This window comes from Hyla sarda, chromosome 5 (assembly GCF_029499605.1).
Source record: "Hyla sarda isolate aHylSar1 chromosome 5, aHylSar1.hap1, whole genome shotgun sequence".
NCBI lineage: Eukaryota > Metazoa > Chordata > Amphibia > Anura > Hylidae > Hyla > Hyla sarda.
This window is the reverse complement of record NC_079193.1, coordinates 331526034-331544369: the sequence shown is the minus strand read 5'-3', so window position 1 is coordinate 331544369 and position 18336 is coordinate 331526034. Positions and strand designations below refer to the sequence as shown.

At 43.0% G+C, this 18336-nt stretch overlaps 1 protein-coding gene across 4 annotated transcripts in view; it reads left to right on the top strand.

Moving 5' to 3' along the window:
* MATN2 (matrilin 2) overlaps nt 1-18336 on the top strand; it is a 223629-nt gene that overhangs the window by 91480 nt on the left and 113813 nt on the right. The window contains exons 1-3 of one of the 4 annotated variants that reach the window (XM_056522419.1): nt 879-927; nt 12549-12615; nt 14006-14113. In XM_056522419.1, coding sequence (XP_056378394.1) covers nt 14008-14113 — 106 coding nt within the window. In that variant the 5' untranslated portion in view covers nt 879-927; nt 12549-12615; nt 14006-14007. Of the gene's footprint in view, nt 1-775; nt 928-4300; nt 4440-12548; nt 12616-14005; nt 14114-18336 lie in introns of those variants that run through there. The other 3 variants (XM_056522418.1, XM_056522420.1, XM_056522421.1) reach the window with 3 other exon arrangements.

The window sequence follows — 18336 nt, the reverse complement described above, 5'->3', positions numbered from 1 at the left end:
GGTGGCGGTGAAAGTAGAAGTTGTAGTCTAGTAATAAAAATACTAGTAGTAGTAGTGGAAGAAAATGAAGAAGTAGTAGTACTGTAGTATAGTAGAAGTAGTAGAAGCACTAGTAGTTACAAAAAATAATCCAAACAATGTACAGTAACAGATTTCCTGATGTGTAAACTTCTTGGATCTTCTCCATTCTCCTCCTGATATCTTAGATATTATCATAATTATTTTTAACATTATTAATAACAACAACGATACATCCCCCAGATGCCATAAACAACCCTTATACTAATAATAATCATAATGATGCAGCCCAAACATACATCTGCTACATTGTAACAAGTCTCTTCTCTATGCAGCACATAGGGAGAGTGTAAATGTTCTGCACAGATTTCCTCCTGTCCTGTATGACTCCTCCATCCTCTCCTCCATCCCCAGATGTGTACAGAGGATCAGCCTGCAGAGAGCGGTTCTGGAGCAGAGTGCAGGTTCTGGAGCAGCAGAGAGCGGTTCTGGAGCAGCAGAGAGCTGTGTCTGGAGCAGAGTGCAGGTTCTGGAGCAGAGTGCAGGTTCTGGAGCAGAGAGCGGTTCTGGAGCAGCAGAGAGCGGTTCTGGAGCAGTAGAGAGTGGTTCTGGAGCAGTAGAGAGCGGTTCTGGAGCAGTAGAGAGTGGTTCTGGAGCAGCAGAGAGTGGTTCTGGAGCAGCAGAGAGCGGTTCTGGAGCAGCAGAGAGAGCTCCGGGCTGAGCCTGCCCCGTATGCCCTGCGCTGTGTGCCCGGTCACTGGCCCCGGTGTGGGGAGGGCGGTGCGGGGAGGGCGGGTCTCCCCCTGTATGTTCCGGCGGGGGGGGGACAACCTTCCTTCTTGTGGTCAGTGGATGTGGACTGCTGCGCGGACCGGGCTGTCAGCTGAGTCTCCTTCTCCCATAGAATAGGTAAGAGCCGTGTGATCTGCGCTCTGCTGTCCTGCTGCCTGCGGTTCTGCTGTGCGCATGGTGTGTACTGGACCTGCAGACACTGACAGAGGATGCCTGAAAGAATATCTGAATGGTAAACTCTGCAGAATTCTGGGTGCTGTGCACTGTGTATATGACTCTAGAAGACTATATACATCAAGTGCACAAATATCTGCAACCTTTGAGTTGGGTTAGTGAATACTGTATCAGCGTCTGTATATACTTTATCTATCCTCATCTATCCTATAGAGGGGAAATGCAATTTGGAGTTAAATTTACAACAGCACAAGAACCAGAAAACTTCAGGCAGGAAAGAAATAAGAAAAAGCTGAAATAGATAAAACTAGCAAAGTATATATATATATATATATATATATATATATATATATATATATATATATATCCAGTGGTCTCCAAAATGTGGACCCCCAGCTGTTGCAAAACTACAACTCCCAGTGTGCCCGGACACACTGGGAGTTGTAGTTTTGCAACATCTGGAGGGTGCTGTGCACTGTGCGCATGACTCCAGACTATATACATCAAGTGCACAAATATGTACAATCTATGAGTAGCTATTGGGTTAGTGAATACTGTATAAGGGGCTGTATGTATCATATATAGGGGGGGGGGGGGCATCTTGAATTTAGATTTACAAAAGCACAAGAATAGATAAAACTCTTGACTCACATGCAACAAAGTTTACCATGATATATACTAGTATTCTCCAAACTGTGGACCTCCAGATGTTGCAAAACTACAACGCTGCTGGCTGTGCGGGCACACAGAGCTGTAGTTTTGCAACATCTGGAGGTCCGCAGTTTGGAGACCACTGATAGAAATATTTTATGCTTGTGATGTTGCCTATAACTGTAGCTTAACTTTATTAGGTTTAAGTGCTACATTTGTATTTCTTTACAATAAGGACAATTATATCAGACTATACCAGCTGTGCCAGGCATTAAGTTGTGGCAGCTCCCAAATGGCTCACAATAGTCACTGTCTAAAAAAGAGACACTAGTGCAGTGTTTTCCAAACGGCGTGCCTCCAGCTGTTGTAAAACTACAACTCCCAGCATGCCCGGACAGCTGTATAAACCATAGCTATCATATAAAGGGGGGATGCATCTTGTAGTTAACTTAGCTGAAATAGATAAAACGCAAATGCCGCAAAGTATACCAGGATATATGCCAGTGGTCTCCAAACTGTGGACCTCGTTGGCTGTCCGGACACAATGGAAGTTGTAGTTTTGCAATCTCTGGAGGTCCACAGTTTGGAGACCACCGATATAAATGATCCTATAGGAATATTTTATGCTTGTGATGTTGCATAGAACTGTAGTTTAACTTGACATACCTTAAGGAGAATTATATCAGACAATGCCAGCTGTGCCAGGCTGTGCAGGTTATGCCAGGCATTGGGTTGTGGCAGCTTTTAACTCAAACGACAAATGTGCCACTTTTAATAATGTTGTCCACAGCCAGTTTCTAAGGCATGTTAGGACTGGTGTAGAATTGCGCCAAAATAAACGTAGTTGCGCCAAAATATGCGACAAACTGAAAAGTCACAAATCATAAATTCCTACTATGGCTACTAGTCCTATAGGATGCTGTATAAGTAGAGGCACTAGTGCAGTGTTTTCCAAACAGCGTGCCTCCAGCTGTTGCAAAACTACAACTCCCAGCATGCCCGGACAGCCTTCGGCTGTCCGGGCATGCTGGGAGTTGTAGTTTTGCAACAGCTGGAGGCATGCTGTTTGGAAAACACTGCACATGCTGGAAGTTGCAGTTTTGCAACATGCTGGGAGTTTTAGTTTTGCAACAGCTGGAGGCACGCTGTTTGGAAAACACTGCACATGCTGGAAGTTGCAGTTTTGCAACATGCTGGGAGTTGTAGTTTTGCAACAGCTGGAGGCACGCTGTTTGGAAAACACTGCACATGCTGGAAGTTGCAGTTTTGCAACATGCTGGGAGTAGTAGTTTTGCAACAGCTGGAGGCACACTGTTTGGAAAACACTGCACATGCTGGAAGTTGCAGTTTTGCAACATGCTGGGAGTAGTAGTTTTGCAACAGCTGGAGGCACGCTGTTTGGAAAACACTGCACATGCTGGAAGTTGCAGTTTTGCAACATCCTGGGAGTAGTAGTTTTGCAACAGCTGGAGGCACGCTGTTTGGAAAACACTGCACATGCTGGAAGTTGCAGTTTTGCAACATGCTGGGAGTAGTAGTTTTGCAACAGCTGGAGGCACGCTGTTTGGAAAACACTGCACATGCTGGAAGTTGCAGTTTTGCAGCATGCTGGGAGTAGTAGTTTTGCAACAGCTGGAGGCACGCTGTTTGGAAAACACTGCACATGCTGGAAGTTGCAGTTTTGCAACATGCTGGGAGTAGTAGTTTTGCAACAGCTGGAGGCACGCTGTTTGGAAAACACTGCACATGCTGGAAGTTGCAGTTTTGCAACATGCTGGGAGTAGTAGTTTTGCAACAGCTGGAGGCACGCTGTTTGGAAAACACTGCACATGCTGGAAGTTGCAGTTTTGCAACAGCTGGGGATACACTGCTTGAAAAACATTGCACCAGCGGGTAATGTCATAACTTGTCATTGAATAAGTCATTTCGGGAACTCTTTCTTCGGCTGTTGTGATGTTTGCGACAACACTTGCACAGCAGCAGATAGACCATATAAGTGGTATAATATAATGTTCTTCATGGTTCCGCCTGCAAGCACTAGAGATGAGCGAACTTACAGTAAATTCGATTCGTCACAAACTTCTCGGCTCGGCAGTTGCTGACTTATCCTGCATAAATTAGTTCAGCTTTCAGGTGCTCCGGTGGGCTGGAAAAGGTGGATACAGTCATAGGAAAGAGTCTCCTAGGACCGTATCCACCTTTTCCAGCCCACGGAGCACCTGAAAGTTGAACTAATTTATGTAGGATAAGTTATCAACTGCCGAGCCGAGAAGTTCGTGACGAATCGAATTTACTGTAAGTTCGCTCATCTCTAGCAAGCACTGTAGATCACTGCTTCCCTGATGAAGTGCAACATTTGTGATCCATCAAAGTCAATGCACTAGATAGAATAGAATTTGCCATAGACAACTCCTCTAGAATATTGTAACAATTCCCAACACATGTCCCATAGTGTCCATGCTACACACAGTTGTGTCAGACACCACACATGTCTATGTCTTGGCTGGGGATGAGCCTGGGACCTCTACATAAGAGGCCGCCAATATTCAACATGTTTTCTTTCAGTGTCTGTGCTTTACTCCTGGCTGAAAGCGAGTGGATGGGGGTGTGCTGGGAAGGGTTGGGAGAAGCTTTGGCATTTCTCCCCCTCAATCCGCCTACAGGAAAGTCAAAAACTCTTTTCCATTACTCTTCGGTGCAGCGGACTGTGGTTGGATGACAGAAGCCGTGCACAGCATTATGTAACCACAGCTCCTGTCATAGGTTCGTCATGTAAACAGTCACCGCATTCACCAGAAGAGTCAGTAAGTCCCCCCTTGTCCTACTCATTGTTTAGTTTGGACCTGGGTCTATGGAGGATTTGCCATATGGATTGCATGCTGAAGAACAAAGGAACCCTGGAGCTTTAGTGTACTCTTGTGTTGTAGTTGAAGCCGCAGATACATTTATATATTTATTTATTTATGTATATATATATATATATATATATATATATATATACAGTCATGGCCGTAAATGTTGGCACACCTGAAATGTTTCTAAAAAATGAAGTATTGCTCATAGAAAAGAATTGCACATGTTTTGCTATACACCTGTTTATTCCCTTTGTGTGTATTGGAACTAAACCAAAAAAGGGAGGAAAAAAGCTAATTGGACATAATGTCACACCAAACTCCAAAAATGGGCTGGACAAAAATATTGGTACCCTTAACTTAATATTTGGTTGCACACCCTTTGGAAAAAATAACTGAAATCAGTCGCTTCCTATAACCATCAATAAGCTTCTTACACCTCTCAGCCGGAATGCTGCAAACTGCTCCAGGTCTCTCTTATTGGAAGGCGCCTTTTCTCAACAGCAATTTTAAGATCTCTCCTTGTCCTGCTAGAAGACCCAAGATCTCGGATGCAAACCCAGCTTTCTAACACTGGGCTGTACAGTGTGACCCAAAATCCGTTGGTAATCCTCAGATTTCATGATTCCTTGCACACATTCAAGGCCCCCAGTGCCAGAGGCAGCAAAACAACCCCAAAACATCATTGAACCTCCACCATATTTCACTGTAGGTACGGTGTCTTTTCTTTGTAGGTCTCATTCCATTTTTGGTAAACAGTAGAATGATGTGCTTTACCAAAAAGATCTATCTTGGTCTCATCTGTCCACAAGATGTTTTCCCAGAAGGATTTTGGCTTACTCAAGTTCATTTTGGCAAAATGTAGTCTTGCTTTTTATGTCTCTGTGTCAGCAGTGGGGTCCTCCTGGGTCTCCTGACATAGTGTTTCATTTAATTTAAATGTCGACGGATAGTTCGCGCTGACACTAATGCTCCCTGAGCCTGCAGGACAGCTTGAATATCTTTGGAACTTGTTTGGGGCTGCTTATCCACCATTCAGACTATCCTGCGTTGACACCTTTCATAAATTTTTCTCTTCCGTCCACGCCCAGGGAGATTAGCTACAGTGCCATGGGTTGCAAACTTCTTGATAATGTTGCCCACTGTGGACAAAGGCAAATCTAGATCTCTGGAGAGGGACTTGTAACCTTGAGATTGTTGATATTTTCCCACAATTTTGGTGCTCAAGTTCTCAGACTTTGGGTGACTTCTCCTCTTTCTGTTGTCCATGCTTAGTGTGGCACACACAGACACACAATGCAAAGACTAAGTGAACTTCTCTCCTTTTTATCTGCTTTCAGGTGTGATTTTTATATTGCCCACACCTGTTACTTGCCCCAGGGGAGTTTAAAGGAGCATCACATGATTGAAACAATCTTATTTTTCCCCAATTTTTAAAGCGTGCCAATAATTTAGTCCAGCCCACTTTTGAAGTTTGGTGACATTATGTATGAGAAAGTTATGGCTGGACCGAAGCACATTTTCTACATTATACAGGATCTGATGTCTACCACTTGGTGGACATGTAGACAATGTGATGTTTCAATGAAACCCATTCAAGCCCAGTGAAGGCCATCTTGTGCAGGACTCTCCACACCACTAGTTTAGGGACTAGTTTAGTTTGGACCTAGGTCTATGGAGGATTTGCCATATGGATTGCATGCTGAAGAAGAAAGGAACCCTGGAGCTTTAGTGTACTCTTGTGTTGTAGGTAATATATACTCCCTTCTGGAGAGTATATTCAGGCTGTCTGCTGATATTAGTATAAGACCAAGTTGACATAAGATATTTGTCTCGCAGATTCACCACTGTGCTATCTTAGGTGCAGTGTAGGGAACATTCTGAAACTATTATGTATAAAGAATATATCTGAGATGTTGAGTGAATGAGAAAAATATGGCTAGACCAAAGATATTTTAGTCATCATAAAGGATCTGATGTCTTGGTGGACATGTAGGGATGTTTCACTAAAACCCATCTAAGCCCGGTGAACGACATCTGGTGCAGGACACGACCATCCTTGGTCACTTGATGACTTGAGCTCATTCACTCACCAGACATTCAGGATCAGGGTTACGCGTTGTGGTGGCGGGGTGTGTGGTGCAGGGCAGATGTTGTTACCCTAGGGACAGATGGTATTAATCCCTTGTATTCGTGATGCCAGGACGTGGTTTAGCCTAAAACCACCCGAAGGTATACCGCTGGATCCTGGGCTAGGCACGGGGGCAATAAAGACTCCAACGCCAAGTTACGGACCACTGTAGCTTTACTGAGGGTAGACAGTTGGGAAAGTCTATACAGTCCAGCCAGGGCCCAAGGAGGTGACCAGTGATGCAGAGACCTTAAGGGCTTACTGGGACTTGTAGTAGGACTGGACAATTGAATGCAGACCACGCTGGCTTGACAGATGACAGGGACTGACTTGACTTGACTCATAAAGCAGTGACATTAGCTTACTTGACTTGATGGTGGCTGCTTGCTCACCCAACCATAAATTCACTCGTAAACAATGACATTCAGTTGTGCGCCCACTCCTGGTCATGGACATCCACTTATGTCCCCACTCATGCAGATGGGCATCCATTCAGGCATTTACCCATGCAAACAGATTTTAGCCAGTGTGCTCAAATACACATGGAGAGACATTTATCATTGGAGACAGAGCTCTTTTTTAAGCTTAGCCTGGGCGCATGGATTGTCACAGGTGCGCCAAAGCATAGATTTGCGCAACAATTCATGAGGTCCAGAGTTTTAGCAGTTTTGTGGAAATGTTCTACATCAGTCGTATCAAACAGTGGCCCTCCAGATGTTGCAAAACTTCAACTCCCAGCATGCCCGGACAGCCGTTGGCTGTCCGGGCATGCTGGGAGTTGAAGTTGTGCAAAATCAAAACCAAAGTGAAAAAAAAGCTTTAGAAACTACTTTCAGTGTTAAAGCCCCATAGACTTCTATTCATTTGGTCCCTGATACACCAAGACATACATTTATATGCTTAATAATGCGCCTGGCAGAAATCCAACTATGTGCTCACTGTTGTGTAGTGTTCCTTGGGGATGCAGTGGTTAGTACCAACCAAAAGTGGCCCAAGGAAGGACCAACAGTAACCAGTAATAGGGTCAATGGCGGAGATACATCAAAACCTGTCCAGAGAAAAAGTTGCCCAGTTGCCCTTAGCAACCAATCAGCTCACTTCTTTCATTTTTAACAAGGCCTCTGCAAAGTGAAAGAAACGATCTGATTGGTTGCTTTGCACAGGTTTTGATGAATCTCCCCCAATATACCCAAGAATTATCGATGCACATGGGAATCTAACGAAATGTCCAGCACACCTTGGCCCCATGGACGGTGCGCGGATCTGCACTCAGCCCAGTGCAAAGAGCCAGTGGAAGAGCCAAACGAGTGATCCAGCATTTTCAATCCAAATCCAGCTTTATTGAATGACAGACGTAAAAAGCACACAGGTATAGCACACCTTAGCAATCAATCAGACGTGTTTCTTGCGAATGATGCCCTTCGTCAGTGTTCACTGGCAAAGGGCCTACATGCACCGGAAAAGCGTCTGATGGACTGCTAAGGTGTGCTATACCTGTGTGTTTTTACGCCTGACATTTAATAAAGCTGGTTTCGATTGCAAGGGCTGGATCACTCGTTTTGTTCCTCCACATGGAAATCTAAGACTGGCTCTTCTGGTCTGATCCTGCTGACAAACTATTGTAGCACAAACTACTGAAAGTTACTGCTGGATATGTGTGAGAACATACAGGGCATTGCAGCTTGCAGTGTATGGGGCTGTGTAGCTACAGACCAGTCAGAGTGCCCATGGTGGTCCCTGTCCACTGCAGATGGCACCTACAATGAGCGCATGAGCTTGGAGAAACTGAACCTTCACGTACAATGAGCATATGAGCATCACAACTGGACCGTGGGGCAAAGGAAGATGATTGCCTGGTCTGAGGAATCACATTTTCTTTTCCATCCTGGGGAAAAGATGGCATCAAGATGCACTATAGGAAGAAGACAAGCAGTAGGAGGCAGTGTGTAACGCTGCTGTTTGTAAACCACCAGTGTACCATGTTCCCTGGGTCTTACCTGCGCCATGCGACATTCTGGGTGCCATGTTCGTGTTGTATTTCCTGGACTTCCTCCTCTGATGTTTCTGCCATTGCTGTAGTTTCCCCTCTGTCCTCTAGGGGCTGCGCAAGAGCACTGGCTGAAACTTATAGGGCCCTATTAGATTCCCAGCCAATTCCTTCCAGGCACCACCTATATAATGGGCCTCAGCAAAATTGTGCATTGTGCTTTTGTCTGTCTGCATTGCTAGGTCTCTGCCTGATCTGTATGCTGTTTCTGATCTGTTGCCTGTCTATTGGACTTTGCATGCACCTTTATATAAACACCATTATCAGCATTGCTGCATCTGGCGCTATCTCTTATTGTCAGTTTAGCCCCATTCTGCCTAGCCAGCCGGCTGCCATTTGTGGCCCAGTGGGTCAACACCCATGGGGCGTTACCCAGTGTGATGCTCTGGACAATGTTCTCCTGGGAAACTATGGGCCATGACCCTCATTTGGATGCTACTATGACATGTAGCACCTACCTAGCATTGTACAGACCAAGTACATCCTTTTTTGCAACAGTGTTTCCTAAAGGCCAGTGCTTTTTCAGCATAAATGGTTTGAGGAAAATTACAATGAGTTCATGGTGGTGACTTGGCCTCCAAATTCTTCCGAACTTAATCTGATCGATCATCTGTGGGATGTGCTGGAAAAAAGTAGAATACATGGAGGCTGCGCCTAACAACTTACCGGACTTACAGGATCTTCTAATGTCTTGGTGCCAGAGACCATTGGACACCTCCAGAGGTCACATGGAGTTCTTGCTTCTACAAATCAAAGCTGTTTTGGCAACACCAGGGAAACAGACACACAAAATTAGTCAAGGGGCTTTAATATTTTAGCTTTTTAGTGTATATTCATACATAGTTACTTATGCGTATAGACATGTACTCTATAATTAGTAACACAGAAATGCACATATGTTTCCAGCTCTGACTAATGATAATAGTGTATGCAAATCAGCCATTTTCTCTAGGGCCACCTACTGGACATAGCTTCCCTAACCCCCTAAAAGTGCCTTGAAACATGAACAGGGATTTTAGCCAAGTCAGAATCTCTTTCAAAAGGAAGAGATATCGCTTCAGATAGGAGAATTTTAGGAGATTCTGTCTTGGCTATAATTCTTAATAGTGTTTCAAGTCTCTTAAATGTTTAAAGTCTTGACTTATAAGGAAACTTCCTCCAGTAGGTGATGCTAGAGAACGTTTTCTTTGTTCTGGAGAAAAGCTTACCTTTTCATACCTGTAAGAATGTATGAAATCTAGAAATTATATCTGCATACGGTATATAATTCGACAAGCCAACTTACATTAAATTATAGCTATGGTGCATAGACAGATGGATTATTCAGCCAATTGAGCAATGCTTGAAGGCCAATGAACCACAAAGGGCAAACAGTCTGATGGCCAGATGGTTAAATAAAGTCAAAGTATTGGCCACTGTTAAAGTAACAATGTGATTAGGACTGATATATGGACACTGATTGGCACTGTTATTGGGACCCTGTTCTAGCGACACTGTAAGCTCTTGGGCTGAACCCACTTTCTGACCAGCCTTGCTATTATGTAATGTTTGCTTTGAATTATTGACATAGTAAACACATATAATAACCACCACCACCACCACATTTACTACCTCCACCACCTAAGCATTTACTCAGCTGAACACATGGACAGAACTTAGTAATGATAACTGACCTAGGGATAACAGTTCTGCCTATAAAAGCTGTAACTGATTTCTATCTTCTTAATGGACACCAATATTTCTGTCCTCCTTTTATTAAAGGGGTTGACAGGTTTGAATAAACCCATATAAAAATGGCACTTTCCTGGAGATAAGCCCTGGCTGTTTGCAGATTCCTGGTACCGTCCCTCTCCATAGATGTGTGAATTAAAGGGGTACTTCAGTGAAAAACTTATTTTTTTTAATTAACTGGTGCCAGAAACAGATTTGTAAATTACTTCTATTAAAAAATCTTAATCCTTCCTGTACTTATTAGCTGCTGAATACTACAGCGGAAATTATTTTCTTTTTGAAACACAGAACTGTCTGCTGACATCATGAGCACAGTGCTCTCTGCTGACATCTCTGTCCATTTTATGGAAACATACAAAAGATTGCAAGGAATGCACTCACCCGTATTAGAAGTTTCAGGAAGACTTTACTCCATCATGGGGTACAAGAAGCAGTGCGGGAGGGAGAAGAGAGGAGCTCCGTGGAGCTTGTGGTCCGACGGTTCCGTTTCGTGGTCAAACACCGCTTGGGGCGTGACCAAGCGGTGTTTGACCGCGAAACGGAACAGATTTTTTGCACCCCCGAGAAGCCACAACACTTCTCCTTACTCTGTCTTAAACATACCTGTATCCGACAATAGCGAACTGACAGGAGTGCCGAGTCTTTACTCCGCAGTGCCGAGTCTTTTCACCGGAGTACCCCTTTAAACTGTCAGAAACATGTTCTTCTATTTGCAACATTCCCATTTAAATCTATGGAGAAGGAAAGTGATAGTCCTGGTCCCCACAGGAGAATGGGGACTCCATGCCCTTTGTTCTCAGCAGTGTTCAGACCCCCATGTAAATAGCTTTTATAACCTATATGATTGAAAGCAAAAGATGGTTTCTCAGAGGACCACCTTTAAGATGAAAGCTTTCTAGGTCCTTCAAGGTGTGTCCTAGGGACAAACTTTTCCCCCTGCCACTGCAGTTCTGATGGTGCCCGGTCCCCACTGCTCTTCCCTCTTCCTATTACATCCCATTGGTACAGAAGCTGCCCACTCAGCACTAGCCACACTGGTAGCCTGCCTCAGCCAGTGATTCAGTCCTACACAAATGAGACGTTCTAGAGAGCAGGAAGAAGTAAAGTGCACCAGGGATGGATGCCATCAGAACGGCAGCAGCAGGGAATTTGAGCAGATATGTAAAGCTTTATTTTTAGTTTTGTAACATCTGTCCAGGAAAAACTCCTTTTATTGGATTGAAGGAACCTAAACCTTCAATTTAAGTATTTTTTTTCATCAATAAATCATGCACTAAGCTTTTTTGGCTTAGCTTTTAGTGACAATGTCCAATATATTCCTGCATGTAAAAGATAGCCTTGTGTAAAAATTAGTAAAGCTGGTATGCCCTCCATGGTGCACGCTTCATAGACGATGTTTTGTTGGAATGAAGTAATGACTCAGCTGTCTCTATAAGCCAACTGTAAACTACCTAATGGGAAGTGTTCATCACCTCTGCCTGTAGGAAACATGGAGAATATTAATAGACATTCAACAAATATCCAGGCCCCGCAGGTACAGAGGGTGCTGACTTGACTCTTTGAAAATAGTCTTGAATGGACATATGTAGATCTAATTTTTCATTTATGAATCACAGAATGAAGGCATGAAACTTTATCCAGGTGCCCGAGCCTAATGCAGAACCCAGCTGTTGTGTGGAGAGTTGTGCCAGTTTACCGTGTAGTGACCAGACAAAGCATTAGAAGTAACTTGGTCCTCAGAGCCCCAGGACACATCAGTGACACCTCCTTCGGCAGCCTTGAAAGCGTAATGACTTCAGACACAGTACTGAAAGTGCAATTCTGTTACCACTCCTCCTGAATTTATCGCAACGCCATGTACTTGGAAAAAGGATCTTGCCAAATAATTCAGGAAAACTTCCACGGCCAAAGTTGATTCAAGTTTAACTATCCAAGAGGCAGAGAACTGCTGCTCTAATAAGACCATTAAAATAGACAAATGTTGATCTCTTTATATGGTCTGTAATCCGAGAAGGTTTTTCCTTAAAGTCCTTCCAAAACAAAACATTTATTTAAGTCATCAGAGTGTGGAAAACCTTCCCATAAATATCTTCAAGTGTTACTTAGTGAACTGTAAAATCTAAAAAAGATATTTTATACGTCTTATACCTAGGGCAAGTAAGTCGGCTCAGCTCTCACCATTGCTTCAGGTCACGGACGTCTGGTAGAGTCTTCTAGAGGTAATGGCTCCAACAGCTGTTAGTACAGATTGTCCTGTGTTGTTTTAGAAGATCGTACAGTAGCTCCTTCTTCCATTCTCCTCTAAGGCAACATTTAAACATTTCTCTGCCTGATGTGCAGGGATGTTCTCAGTGTAAAAATTGGGCTTTGATATTAAAGCATTACTGTCACTTTTAAAAACTTTTAACATGAACCTTTGGCATTTTTAAAGTTTTGATCGGTCAAGGTCTAGGTATTCAAACCCCCCCCCCCCCCACCCCTACCGATTGCTAGATAGAGCCATAGAGCCAGGTGAAGTATGCAGCTGAGTACTTCACTCCCCATCTCCCTGCTCTCCCCAACTCACTGTAGAACTCAGCTTCTATGGAAAATCTATGGAGCCTGACTCCTGTAATAAAACAAGTAGAGCATCAATCTGGGCAGTAAAGTGCTCAGCCAAATGCTTCTCCCTAGTGATCGATGGGGGTCTGAACACCTAGACCCTGACCAATCAACATTTTTGACATATTTGAAAGACATGTTAAAGGGAAACTGACAGCTGGTTCACCATTACTAAACCCAATACACAGGGTTTAAAGGGGTACTCTGCCCCTTGACATCTTATCCCCTATACAAACATCTTCAAACCGTAGATGGCCACACTGGTTAATGCCAGTTCTAAGCTAATAGTATTGCTGGACATCTTTCATCTGCACAAGTTTCATTGTCAGACCACTGCATCTATGGTCCTCAGCATTGCCTGTTTCTTTGTGCTTCTTCAAATAAGCTTAAACAACACATACTGATGCCCAGTCTGTTTTAAAATTTTTGACTGAGAGAGAGACCTTGTTGATGCAGTATAACTACCTTGTGTCTTGTTGCTGTGCTCAGTCTTGCCATGATGTATTTATGGCCTATGACGGGAGACTATCTTTTACAACCTCATCTTTTTAGCAGAGTTTGGCTGTTTTTCACCCATTTCTAAGCCTCCTACACAGCTGTTTAAGTTTCATTACTGTTATGATTATCAGGTAATCACCTGTTTGGTATAATTGGTTATACATTTGTTTGTGAAAGCATTTTTACTTTTCAAAATTTTTCCCACAACTGCCTAAAACATTCATGTATGTCTTGTACATATGAGCAACTTTGCTGATATTGAAGTAAGCCCTTCATACAGTAAATTATTGTACGATGCCTTGTATAAAGACTACACTTCTCATTATGAAAATCACCAGAGCAAGTTGTGTACAAACCAGAACTAAGATATGACATGAACATTTTAGAACTTCTCATGATCCTCCCACACCATCTCCGCTTTACTACAGTATAATGTAATTTCTGAACATTGTGGTGTATGAAAATTCCTGGAAATGTTACTTGAATGTTTTTACTTTGTATCTGTTTTAGATATGGGTCTTCCAAGTATATGTCTTGTGCTCCCTCTACTCTTTCTGGCTGCAGAGGCCATACAAAAGCGACAGTCACGAGAACAAACCGAAGCAGAAAATCAACTAAGTAAGTAGATACATAGTTACCTTATCCCCTATAACAGCTATGATATGAAGATCACTTATATATGAACATATTGATACATAATTCTGAAATATATATATATATATTCTTGACTTAAAGGGGTAATCTGCCCCTAGACATCTTATCCCCTATCCAAAGGATAGGGGATAGGATGTCCGATCGCCGGGGCCGGCTGTAGCACCCCACTCATCCGGTGCAGGGAGCGAACTTCGCTCCATGCTGGATGACTGGCGAAGCAGGGCTGGAGGCTTGTGATGTCATAGCCACACCCCTCATGACATCACAGTCATGCCCCTTCAATGCAAGTGTTTTGGAGATCTGTCTTTGCTTCCAATGCATAGAAGAAATGCTTTTATTCTCTTATGCCAAGAGTCAATGAGGCCTTCCCGAGCCCATGAAGTGCTGAGGGTTCTAACGCCTCCTCACTCCCCCTCCCATCTCTATCCCTGCTTGATTGACAGTCAGCTGAAAGCCAAGCCCTGTTTCCAAATCTTGTTCCTGCTCTGTGCGTACATATCGTGTGCAGGTGGGAAATTTGTCAACAGTTTGGAATCTGAATTGCAGCTGAGAAATTCCCTTTAAGAAACCTTAGCCAGAAAATTACTTATTTAACTCATAAACATGAGTGGTGTGAGCATGCTCTGGGACATGTGGAAAAATCACTGTGTAGGGAGAGGGAGGAAGAAGAAGAAGCTGCCTCCATCACTTATTGTCATTGAAATGATCTTATGTTATCTGCCTCCAACTGTAGTATAGATATATTACCTTATATTGTAATTTTGTCCCTAATGATAATGAAATGAAGGCTCAGAATCGATTTGTACAAAATAGGAAGTGTCATTATATTGTAAAGCTCAATGAGCAATGTAAAAAGTGCAAGATTTCAGTAAAAAAAAAAAATCTTTTTATAGATCCATAGAAATGTTCCAACCCCCTGACAGAAGTCTGACAGGACAGGAGTGAGCACAGGGGAGTGCTAGTCCCGCCCTCACTTCCTGAACTTTGTCCATGTCTGTGCTTCAGCTGGGACAAAGAAGATGCTGCAGCGGGATAGGATTATGTTCTGGATGGTATGGGGACCCCTGGTTCCCATACTGATAATGTTAATAGTGGCACTAGTGTTAATACAAAAATGGAACCAAAATAGTCTCCCATGACAGATGTCTGAAAGAACTCACAATTTCTGTTTTTGTATTTGACATGGTTAAAAGTGATGTGAACAGGGCCCAATAAGTGTGTGTATTACCAGGAGCAGCACCATATGCTTCAAAGGCAGGATCCCTATGAAATCCTCTGATTAAATGATTAAATAATAACTAAAAATAAAATCCTTTGTGAATGCAGAACTATGATTCATTCATTACCACAGGACAATTTCCCTGCCTCTTGCCAAAATACACCATGGAGGGGCTGTACATCCTATTGACTTAGGAGGTGTCTCTCGTTCCTGGAAAGAGTCTGACAAAATATTGCAGGGAAGTCAATTGAAAAACAGATCGTAGAATAGTGAATAATATTATTTTTTATGCAATAACTTTGGCTTTTATATATACATTTTATTTATGGCAAATATTGATTTATTCCAATGAAAGTTGGATGATGGCCTGTCTGGGACTTTTTATTGCTGTGTTTCCTAAACTTTATTATCTATAGTTGTCGAGTCGACATTTCAACCCAAAGGGAAAGATTTATTAAAACCTGTTTAGAGGAAAAGTGGATATGTTGCCCATAGCAACCAATCAGATTGTTTCTATTATTTTCAAAGAGGCCTCTAAAAAATAAAAATGGCAATCTGATTGGTTGTTATGGACAACTGCTCCACTTTTACTTTGCACAGGTTTTGATAAATCTCCCCCAAAGTCTTCAAAGCAGCAGCAGCCACACGGGGCGCTGCATTATTCCTGACAAAATTATTGCCTCTCACTAATGGAAATGCAACAAATATGGACCCTCGTACTCTTTACGTACAGATTAACGGTGTTGCTGTACCGCTTAACTTCAAGACAGTCCTAATATCAATGTTGCCTAAAATTTTGGTGCACAGTGTCAAATTTTTAAGCCATACCCTGTTCTCTGCTGCCGCACCCCTTTAATCAAAGCCACAGCCATTCACGGAGGTAAAAGTATTTAAAACTAACTAGGGCTGTTTTTTATCCAGCCAAAGACATCTTATCCCCTATCCAAAGGATAGGGGATAAGATGGATAGGGGATAAGATGTCTGATCACTGGGGGGCCCGCCACTGGGACCCCCGCGATCTCCGGGCAGCACCCGTATTCTATGCAGGGCTGCGTCTCCAGTCTCGGAAAGCTCTCTGTTTCGGGGAATGGGGACGTGACGTAACACCACACCCCCTCCAATCATGTCTATGGGAGGGGGCGTGACGGCCGTCACGCCCCTTCCCATAGACATGAATGGAGGGGGGGTGGCGTTACCTCCCCAGTCCCGGAAACAGAGAGCTTTCCGAGACTGGAGACGCACCCCACATAGAATGCGGGGGTGCTGCTATTTGGCCGGATAACCCCTTTAACATTTTAAAGGGATACTCCAGTACTCCAAAATGTATCCCCTATCTGTAGCACTTGTGTATCTCTGGCGCTCCACTAAACAGTGCAAGGAGTGTGTGCCAACTGCGGCAAATCGTTGCCTACTGTGCCCCTACATTTTTATCCTCAAAGGGAATATCCATGAATAGAAAAACAGAGCTAATTTCTTTCAAAAACAGCACCAAACCTTCCTCAGGTTGGTTTGGATAAATACACTTCAATGGAACTGAGCTGCAATACCACACACAACCAGCTGGGATGCTGTTTTTTTTTTTAATAAATCAGCTCTGTTTTTCTAAGCCTGAATAACACCTTTAAATAAAAAAATAAAATGTATGTTTTTTTTAATCAATTTCTATTTTCTGACTGTATGATTGTATTATTAATATTATTTTTGTACATTATTAAAGGAGCAGCTATAGTGTATTAGCTGTCAACAGCATTTAGACATATGCTTTACAGTAGGACCCATGAACATATGCTCAATATACTGAAACAAAACCTATTTACTAGAATGGGAGAGTTTTCTAGACGTGCTCTGTGACCTCTGCAGAGGCTGTGCTCTTAGCATCACCTATTGTGAATGGTGTCTAAAGACTGGTGTCACCTTTTGTGATGATAGGGAGGACACTGCTGGAAAGTTATCTCTACATAACAAGAAGTCTTAGCTAATTATTAGGCTTAGTGGTCAGAATGATCACTGCAAGATTACGTTCTGGATTATTTTAGAAAATAGTAAAATGGACAATTTAAAAAATAGTAAAAAAAAAAAAACTTAGGTCATGTCCTGATGATACATTCCCTAAAGTAATTCTCCCCATTTTATCATCATGTTGTTGTCTATGTCCAGAATTCTGTGCTTATTCATTCTTGTCAGGCATCTATTAGAGTCAGAGCTCTATTTCTTCAGATACAGAGACCCAGCAACCATAGCAACCAATCAGATCGCTTCTTTCATTTTTGAAAAGGCCTCTGAAAAATGAAAGAAGTGATCTGATTGGTTGCTATGGGCAGCACAGCAACTTTTCCTATCGACAGCTTTTGATAAATCTCCTCCTTTATGTTTTCAATTAAAATGGCCACTGTTATTTGGAAAAACTTTTGACAATTGCTAGCAACATGTCAAAATTTTGATTGGTGGAGGTCTGAGTGTTTAGACTTCCACCGATTAGAAGAACGTGCCGGGAGAACTTGACGGGAGTGCGTTGTCTCCCGGCTCTGTGTCACCTGATCTAGACACACTTGCAATTGAACTCTATGGAGCGTGTCTCGATCACATGACACAGAGCAGGAAGAGGAGCGTAAAGCTGTGCGGACTTCTGACTTTTCCTGGCTCAAACTTGCTGATCAAAACTTTTGACATTGCTTGGACATGTCAAAAGTTTTTTAAGTGACAGGTACACTTTAATGGGGTTCTCCACTGCCACAGCATTCGGAACGTTTAGTACTTACCTGCCAGACAGTAATGGACATGCTTAGGAAGGATCTGTGCTTGTCTTGGGGCTAAATGGCTGTGTTGTGAGATTACCATAACACTGTGGCTATCTTATTATGAACTGGCTATTTCCTGTTGGAGTTTGTTCCCTTAAACTACAAATCCCATCATTCCTTGTTTGTAAGTGTGAGGTCACTTTTCTCCCTCCCACACATCAGCCACCCC